Source organism: Bradysia coprophila, unplaced genomic scaffold, assembly GCF_014529535.1.
Source record: "Bradysia coprophila strain Holo2 unplaced genomic scaffold, BU_Bcop_v1 contig_205, whole genome shotgun sequence".
NCBI lineage: Eukaryota > Metazoa > Arthropoda > Insecta > Diptera > Sciaridae > Bradysia > Bradysia coprophila.
In genome coordinates, this window is record NW_023503468.1 from 37,256 (window position 1) to 46,884 (window position 9,629).

Below are 9,629 nucleotides of genomic sequence, written 5' to 3' on the forward strand. Positions count from 1 at the left end.
TGCGATAAAAAAACGTATTGACGTCTCTATTTACTCGAGACTTGTACTAATACTCGGACAAGTACTAATACTCGTACACGTCTCTTATATACTTCGAGACGACAATAATCTACTAATAGACAGTTGCAATATGAACTATGATTATATTTAATTGATTGCTATACTGGCATCCGTCGTCACCACAATAACGATTCATATCAGTAGCAAAGGAAGCAAATTGTCTCGCATCGGCGTGATTCCAGTGAATCTAATTGCCGCGATAAAATTATTGAATTGTTCTTCACTTCAGATCAGCAAGATTCGATTATCAATTTGGTGAAATGCTAGCCTATAAATGTAAACAACTGTGTGTGATAGATGAATAGTGGTCTTAAGACCGACTGATTGCATTATCATACAAGGCGCACAATTATCTTTTCAATAATTCAGATTGTGTTTTTAATTATAACTTAGTCTATTATTGAGTTACATCTTCAACAACGGTCGACGGTCTAACAAATGAATATTGCGGAATTTTTCCTGGGATCTATTCCCTTGCTACTCCAATTTTATGTAGAAATGTACCGTGAAACCGACCTAAAAAATACGATGGTCGAGTTGGAAAGTGAATTTAACGTTCCAGTCGTAAAAAAATACGATTTCATTATCGGTGAGTGACTGTGCAAGCTACGGTTGTATAACGTACATGCTTGTTATCTCGTCGTTCATCTCTTTTGTGACTAATAACTTTTTTCTTCGCACAGTTGGCGGTGGATCCGCTGGATGTGTGTTAGCTGGGAGGTTATCGGAGCATTACAGTGTATTGTTGTTGGAAGCAGGAGGTTTTCGGATCGAACCATATTTGCATTCTTTCAAAACTTTCATGCAAAATGTTTTGTAGGCTCTCCTCCTCCTGCAACTTACGTTCCATATTTTACGGCTGATGTTGGGCGCGATCCATCTATCAACTACTTTTTCAACACTGTTCCCCAAGCTAATGCAGCGTTGAGTAGTGATGGGGTAAGTCGATGCGAAAATCCTTTTTATCTCGTCGTGCGAAGTGAATTTTCGGTTTTGAAAAGGTCGCACTAACTCACACTGGTCGCATGTTAGGAGGTTCAGGAAGCCATAACGACATGGTACATTCAAGAGGCAGTCCAAGAGATTACGACAATTGGGCAACGTTGCTGAACGATGATAGTTTCAACTACACGAATATTTTAAAGTTCTTCAAAAGAATGGAAACTTTTGTCGGGCCAAAGTATGGCAATGATAGTGACGGTAATTTTGTTTGTAATTTTTGTCACTGACTTGGAGCTTATGTAAAATGTACATGTCGTGGTAAATTGGTAGATTACTACGGCAACGATGGCCCAATTGAAGTATATACCAGTGAGCTTCCTATCCTCGGTACTTGGCTTGAAGCTGGAAGAGAACTTGGATATGAAATCGGAGATCCAAATGGTTTTCAAAGGGAAGGTATTAATTTCTGCTAAATTTGTTTGTCTTTAAACTGTTTGTAAATGATCAAATTGGTAAGGCTTCGCACCAATGAACGTTGCTAGCAAAAGTGGCCGACGGTCCAGTTCATACATTGAGTATGTAAAACCGTACGAACATACTAGAAATACACTGACAGTGCTGCCATATTCGACAGTATCCGAGGTAAATAATTTCCGACAAAAATTACTTCGAAGAAAGAGGCACTCCATCATAAGACATAATGGTAAAACTCAAACACTTAATGATTAGTAAAGGGTAGACAGTAAGAAGAAGACCAAGTAAACTACGTGAAGTCAAGTGCACGTAAAATATCAATGCTAGCGCATTAATTAAGTCACAGTCTTGCGCTCTTCGTTTTAACTTCAAAATCCACTTAGAAATCTCCAACATTTTCTTAAATTTTGCGTTAGATTTTATTGGACGACAACAAAAAGGCTTATGGAGTGGCCTACTCAAGACATGGATTCCCACAACTGGCCCATGCTGAAAAGGAAATTATCTTAAGCGCAGGAGCATTTTCTTCACCTTTACTTTTAATGAAATCTGGCATCGGCCCCGTAGCCGTTTTGAATGCTGCAGAAGTATGTACCAATCGAACGCATTGACCAATCAAATAATAAATTGTTGGGTGGGATTTCCATTTCTCTACTTCAGATTCCAGTCAAAGTTCCAATCGAAGCAGTGGGAAATAACCTTAGCGAGCATGTGTGTTTCATTATGACTGGATTTACGGTCAACGATACGTCCTTGTTTCCGGCAATTCGAAGTTCAGACGCGGAAAAAATCTTTGCAGAATACGAAAAGGGCGAAGGAGTTTTATCAATTGTTCCGGAAGGTCCTCAGTGCTTCATTAGGTCATCGGTCGCGGAGCCTGGATGGCCAGATCTGTGGCTTGAAATTGCTCCACATATCAGCATTGACGGCGAACAGGAGATCGTTTTCTTGAATGTAGTTGGTCGTCCGAGGAGCAAAGGAACACTTTCATTAGATACCGAAAAATACAGGGCCGGAATTAGAGACGATGTTGAATTGGCTTTAATCGATTACCAATTCTTAACACATCCTGACGATGTTACTGCTATGTTGGATGGTAGGTCAATACTTATTTTAATAAGAAAATTCTGTAGCAACAACGACTATCGCTTTTAGGCGTAAATTTCATTTTCCGAATAGTGGAGACTGATGCTTTTAAACGTATAAATTTGACATATTCCGCTCCGCCCGACCCTGCATGCAGTGCATTTACATTTTTATCGATCGAATATTGGAACTGTAAAATGCGACAAGACACTTATTCTTGGATTCATATGGTGGGTACCTGTAGGCTAGGATCTGATTCGGATGACTCGAACGCATCAGTCGTCGACACGAAATTCAGGTTTGTAAATCAACAGAGAGGAAAGTGAACACTCGAACAAATTTTCATTTTGATTGCACATCAGGGTTCGTGGTGTGTCCAATTTGAGAATTGTTGACGCCTCGGTTATTCCTGAAGTTACAAATGCCAATCTAAACGCGCCGGTCATGATGTTAGCCGAAAAAGCTGCCGAGGAAATTATTAACTTGTATGGGGCCCAATCTAGTACCACATCAAGCACCACAACAACAACAACTACTACTACCACACTTAGCCCAGATACAACTCCGGAATCAAATGGATCAAAATCGACTGTGAGTAACACAGTCGCATTTACATTAATTTCTGGACTTTTGCTTTCCGTATTTTACTTTTAAATAAAAAAAATGATGCGTAGGATGATGCTTCAAGTAGATCACACTTGGTTCAGTTGTCACTACTTACCTAAACAAAAAAAACCTGGTTCTCACAATCTTCTCTGAAAGACCAGGATAACCAATTTACTTGTTCTGTTAATGCAAATCCACCTAATCCACCTAATTCATTCTTTAATTTTATATCAGCGACTGTGTAACAAAGAAAACTAAAATTTACTCGCAACGGGCTGACTCACATGAATTTAATTACCCAGATAAATTTACGAATTATCAGTCAGATTCGACTAGCCAATCGATGGAAAGGTAGAAACAACACACTTCAACCATGAGTGGCACTCCAAAAAGGGTACTGAAACTTGGCAGTATGTCAGCATGTCACACAACTCTAAAACACTGTAAAACCTTTCAGGCAAAATAGTACTCTATTTGGCAGCTGCTGACTATAATCACTTTTGCTTGAAGTGCGTTGGTAGTACACATTAAACGAAAAACTATGTTCGACAATGTTCGTAAGAGCAATTGATCGCTTTATCAAATCATACAAGGCGAACTTTTATCTTTTCATAAATACACTTTTATCAGACAGATTGGAGGTGTTAATTATATAGGTGGCAGACTTGTCAAAAGAAATAGGTTCGTAGCTCATCATTCTGAGCATCGTTCCCAACGGTAAAATTATAGTATTCAACGAGCACGCGTACCCCCATACCACCAATTTTGTTTTCTAGAATGTCTTAAAATGACCACCAGAACCTACTTACAAAATTTGAATTTTTTTTCCGTAATTGGACTTGCGCTATGCTAACGCGCGCCAACGAAAAGCTTATTCAATTCATCGATACTGATTAGCCGGATAACAACCTTTCATTAATTGAAGTGGAGAGAGTGTTGTTGGATACAACTTAATATATGACGAAATTCTGAACAGACAACTTTACCAACTCGAACTCGTAGATACCCAAGTTAATGCGTACATGCAAAATCATTAATGAAGCCCTGCTTAATATCTAGAGATATCAATATATACCAAAATCATCACAATACCATCTGTATGTAGCGTTAATAATTCCGTTCTATTGTTAGAGTTCACAGGTGTAAGATCGGTGTACGACTTTTAATTTTTGTGAAAACCTTTGTACTGTCGCAACAGATGTGCTTTTAAGTTCTACAACCTCATTACAAATCATACCAAACAAATTTTTGAAAATTTACGGAAACCATTGTTATGATGCTCTTTTGTACAAAAATATCGGTTTCTGATTTAAAAACGGCTTTGCAGAAATTTCCGCATTTCAGATAGCAAAGGTGTTTATTTGAGAAACAGGGTTGAAACATCGTCTATACAATTAAGGAAATAATTGACTCTGGAGCTCTCAGAACACTCAGAGCTCAAAAATTCCTTGTACAGAAGATGTCTTATCGTAATTTATATTGGATGTTGATCAACAACAGTTAAGGTGTTTTTTCTTTAATTCGGAACCTATTTGAGATTTTTTAGGATTTTGAAAGTTATCTATGTTTCCAGTCGGTTAAGTGTCTAGTTTATGATATTTTGGCGCAAAATTTAAACCGCCATGGCGAATTCAAATTTTGCGCCAAAATTATGATATTACTAAGAATTTCTTAAATCTCACTTAATAGAGTGAGGACATTATTCTCCCATTAATTGTTCATTAAGCGAGTCGCCCCAGGTCAACTGTGAGTTTTGATTTTTCATTTTCATTTCCGTGCTTACACCTACATAATAAACGAGCTATTTGCCTGGGAATATCGGTATCTGTGAAAACTCTGATCACTCTAAAATTGTGTTTTCATGGTGAACTTACTCTATAACTTTTTACGAAAATTTTGTCATGACAAAAATAAATTTGGACAACCCTTACACTCTTCCACTCTTAACATATACTTCAACACCTCCAACGAAAGATATTGTTGAACCTTTTTGAAATGAGTAAAATAACATAAAATGCAAAAGTGACGATTTGTGTTTCATGCCTTTTCGTAATGAAGAATGTAGCATTTAGAAACGATGGAAAATCGTCATAGTGATTTTCCACTTTTCAAAGTTCGACATAACGCTGAAGTTCTGCACACACACACAGAAAGAGAAAGAGAGAAGGAAGCATAATAAACCTCGACGTTTACACAGTATAAGTATAGCTATATACATATTTGAAATAGCTGAGTGGTAAAATTTTACGATTTCATTTGATTTAATGTTATCGACTTGCCACTGTATCCGAACTAAAACACCGAGATGCTATGTTTATTCAGCGTTGAAACGCTTAAAAATTTCGCTTTGTATAATAGAGAAACAGCAGTGGGAAGTCTACAGGAAATTGCAGACTTTTGTAAAAAGAAAAAAGATAAAAGTAGCACCTAGCATGTGATTACCAGGTATAAATTACTGTCTGTTACATAAACGGAATGGAAAAACCGTATACCACGAACGTACTCACTTCAGCTAAGATAAATAGTAATTTGTGCACAGAAGAACACCTACAACAACATTATCATGAGAGTATGCAGTCTGACGTCGAGTTCAAGTAATTGCGAAATGTTGTAGAAAATATTTAATTTGATTACAAAAGCTTGCTGTTCCTCTAGTAGCGTAAATTTTTAATCTTGTAGTAGGTGGAGTATGCAATATCGCTCACAGTTTCAAGTTTGAATATTTCTGTATGTTGTAATCATGCAATGATTTACGTAAAACATTTCAGTAAAGTTGAACAAAATATACACATTTGACCCGTTGAAACGGTCAGGATGGTAAACTGGCACCTCATGGCGAATGGCTAATGGCTTTATGTACAGCAAAATGAATGTTTAGAGAAATTAAGGGAAAGATTGCTAAAGAACTTGAGACGTTACTTTAGTCAAATGATGTGATTTAATTATTAAATCTTAATAAACCGTTTCCGTTTTTAAAATGTTATAAATGAGCTACAATCTCCCAACCATTGTGAAAAACATTCTTCCAGTAACACTTTCAAATTCCCATCAATGCATTCAAATGAGCTGCGAAAGGAACGAATTAATGTCGTTGATGGAAAATCATCGCAGAACGAATAATTGTCACCGATGAAAAATACCTTCTTTCTATACGTGCTCTGTTAATTGTCAAACTTTGCTCAAAATATAAAATTCAATTCAAAGTGAAAATTGTGTGAGGTCACCGTCAAGCACGTGTAACTCTGAAGGAATAAAAATGTGGGCTCATGATAGTAAAGGCGCGCTAGTCATAAACGTTAATATATGGCAGGACTATTTGTCATCGAAATTCCACTTCGAATGTAAACTAAAGTTCTTAACCAATCTGAGACGACAGAAAAAAAAACAAGTTTTCATTTGAAAGATAATCGAGAATGAGAAACGATGATACAAAATTTCGCCGAAGAAAATAGCGTATAAATATAAATGAGAAATTTCATGTGGTACACAAATCAAACATAAGGCAATGTATAAGAAATTGGGTAAAGAGCTACGGGTTTTAAATAAATTTATTATGTGGGAGAGATGGCATGGGGCGGCGCTGAATAAATATATGGTAAATAGAAGCAGAAAACACGAGGAAAAACAATACTTTTCACTTGTCTTTAAGTCCATAAAAATAAATTATTCGCTGTCGAGCGATGCTTTCTTCGGGTATGAGTAATGTTCTGGGTATAGTATGTATGTGAGAAATTTATATTTTATGAAGCTGCTAAAGGTTTAGGATTTATATTACTTAAACATTGAATTTGAATGAGCAGCCATAATACCAAACGTGTTGTGTTAATTACGTTACATGAACAGTAATCCACGAAAAAAGGAACAAGAAAACACATGAAACACAGACAAGTGCAAAACATCATCATCAAAAGACCTGGAACTATATTTTTAAAAAATGTGTCGCATTTCATTTATAGGCTATTTCAATTGCATAGAATTACCATTACACTAATTTATTATATTTAGGAATTTTCCAGGGCTGGTAAATTAACTATAAATAAACTCGGTTAAGAGCCTTGCTTGTAGTTTAATTCTCTTTATGTGGATCTATGCAAAAATTCAAATATTCCTGAAACCAAGAAACCACTTGAATATTTTACTCTTTTGTTAGATTCTGCACAGCAAAACATAAAACGCATTATACTCTCTCGAAGTGGGTTATTTATTGCATAAGGCTAACATTTCGTTGGGAATGTTTCCATTGAATTGTTTGTTGTATAGAATTATGCAATTGAAGGAAAGGTAATTTAAATTTTTCTTAGGAAGCCTCCTAATTCAATACAATTGCAAAGAAAGTACATCGGTTGAACAGTTTATTCGCCATCTATTCATTTTATCTCTTTCTCGAATAAATTAAAAATTAAAACTCTATGAAAACGAAACTTAAAACGAAAAGTGATACAGTGACTAACATGCTAAAGCCAGTTCGCGCATGAGTAGGAAAATCAGTAAATTTTACACGCTGGGAACCTCAAGAACTCTCAACAATTTATAGTACATTACGCCCCCTTCGGGATGTTTTATACCGTCCCCAAATGAAAAAAAAAAAAATAATAAAAATTTGGAATCACATACGTACTGTTTTTTACGTGATTAGGCAATGTAAATGCATATTTCATATGAGCGAACACGTAAATTGCCATACTCAGCAAATAATATTTACTGCCAATTGACAATTTTACTTCTAGGACTAGATTACAGATGTAATGCCTTCAGGCTTCATGCGAAAATGTTTGCATAAATTTAAATTCGTTATGAGAGTAAACAGAGCGCGAACTAAAACAGTAAAAAACGCGTTTAAAAAATAGCCGAAAGGAATATCAGTAAAAAAATTATTTTCTCCCTCGAATAACGAAATTAGAAATTCAATTTTTAACCGGACACAATCATCTGGGCATGTTTGCTATTGCTGGAAAACAAAATAGCTAGAAATCAAACTGGCATTAAATATACATCACAATATTGTATGTTTTTATATATTATACTGTTTCTATTCCATTCCCGTCTAAATAAATCGCAATTTCCTGCTCATCATTTTAATGTTTAGTTCTTTTGTAACCAATCTCTTCGTCACAAAATAAACCTTCGATCTATCATTGATGCGATATGCTTGTTGTCGAGCATTTGTATTATATGTCCAAATAAATAGTTGACGCTGTCGTTCAAAAATGTCATCTGCTAACGACACCAGCTCTAAAAATTAGTGCCAAGGTCTGTATTACAACTTTCGTTTGTAGAAATAAACGTAAATCTGATGACGTTTTACAAATCTGAGGAAAATGTTTCGGTGAAAAGAAGTAAAAGATTATGTCTCCGAACGTTCATAACAATTCTTATTATTTTTATTATAAATGGAATGTTTATTGATAAATAGGATGTAAAGCTCAAGTATTTTCTAATAGACGCTACCGGTATCACATTAGAAATATTAGAAGAAAAGAAGCAGTTGTTCTTGAACGGAACCGCATCGAAAAGGCAATGTTAGATCGACAACGTATAGTCTTCGAAATCTATAGAAATCTAAATCATTCTCAAAGCATTTACAAACATGTTCATCAAAGATATGTCAAGCTTTCGGCATGAACTTTAACAGTATAGAATCGTAACAATTAAGTCGTTCAGCACCGATTTGCTAGTTATCCAATTTATCAAATGAGGCCATGAAGAGCAAACGATGTGTATCCTTTTTAGAACTTTTGGTCTATATGTTTGTGTGAGTGGTGGCTTGTATATTAAGAAAAAAGTGGTTATCATCATTTTGCACTTTGTTGGTGTTCGTATTTCGTTTATCACATGACGATGAGGGAAGGACATTTGATGGTGTAACTTAAGTATGAATGATTTTCTGGCCAAAATATTAAATGTCCATCAATGGTTATGGATTGGGGACGTTAGCATGCAATTTGTCTAACATTAAGCGTCCCTATATCGATCAAAATAAAATGACATGAAATTAACTCGCTGAACCGTTTCCTCTCTATAATTAAAATAAACGAAGTGACTATTCGCACGCGCGTGCGATTAGTCTTTCCTTCGGCCGTAGGCTATTCGCACGCCGCGTGCGAATAGTCACTCTTATGTTTGTTCACTATTGGGACGCGCGTGCGAATAGCCATTGTTACAGGTGTGGACTATTGGGACGTGCGTGCGAATAGCCAAACCTACAGGTGTAGACTATTTGGACGCGATACAAATTCGTGGAAGATGATTTCACGGCGCATAAAAGATTGGATCTTGGCTTTCAGCAAAAAGGTGTGTGAAGAGGTATTTACACTAGTTTTATGAGAGTTTTAATGACCATTGCCACAGCTGATCCCCATATCTTACGGAGCAACGGCCTCCAGCATCGGCTAATCAGAAATATGATACTTATGCATAAGATTCGATAGCTAGTAGGACCTAGAGGCTACATGTAATGGGGA

The 9,629-nt window shown here is 36.2% G+C and overlaps 1 protein-coding gene across 1 annotated transcript; it reads left to right on the plus strand.

Moving 5' to 3' along the window:
• Positions 1 to 474: 474 nt before the first annotated feature.
• On the plus strand, positions 475 to 3,253 carry LOC119075416 (oxygen-dependent choline dehydrogenase 1-like). Its single transcript, XM_037181859.1, has 10 exons — positions 475 to 649; positions 744 to 821; positions 881 to 999; positions 1,062 to 1,260; positions 1,333 to 1,458; positions 1,520 to 1,644; positions 1,893 to 2,063; positions 2,137 to 2,572; positions 2,632 to 2,860; positions 2,925 to 3,253. Exons 1-10 carry the CDS (start codon positions 499 to 501, stop codon positions 3,214 to 3,216), a joined length of 1,926 nt encoding a protein of 641 aa, XP_037037754.1. The 5' UTR covers positions 475 to 498; the 3' UTR covers positions 3,217 to 3,253.
• Positions 3,254 to 9,629: the final 6,376 nt, after the last annotated feature.

Coding starts and splice junctions, on each gene's coding strand:
- LOC119075416 (XM_037181859.1), top strand. CDS start 499: ATGAATATTGCGGAATTTTTCCTGGGATCTATTCCCTTGCTACTCCAA. Junction 1,261..1,332: donor GTATGGCAATGATAGTGACG/GTAATTTTGTTT, acceptor GTAAATTGGTAG/ATTACTACGGCAACGATGGC. Junction 1,645..1,892: donor CATATTCGACAGTATCCGAG/GTAAATAATTTC, acceptor ATTTTGCGTTAG/ATTTTATTGGACGACAACAA.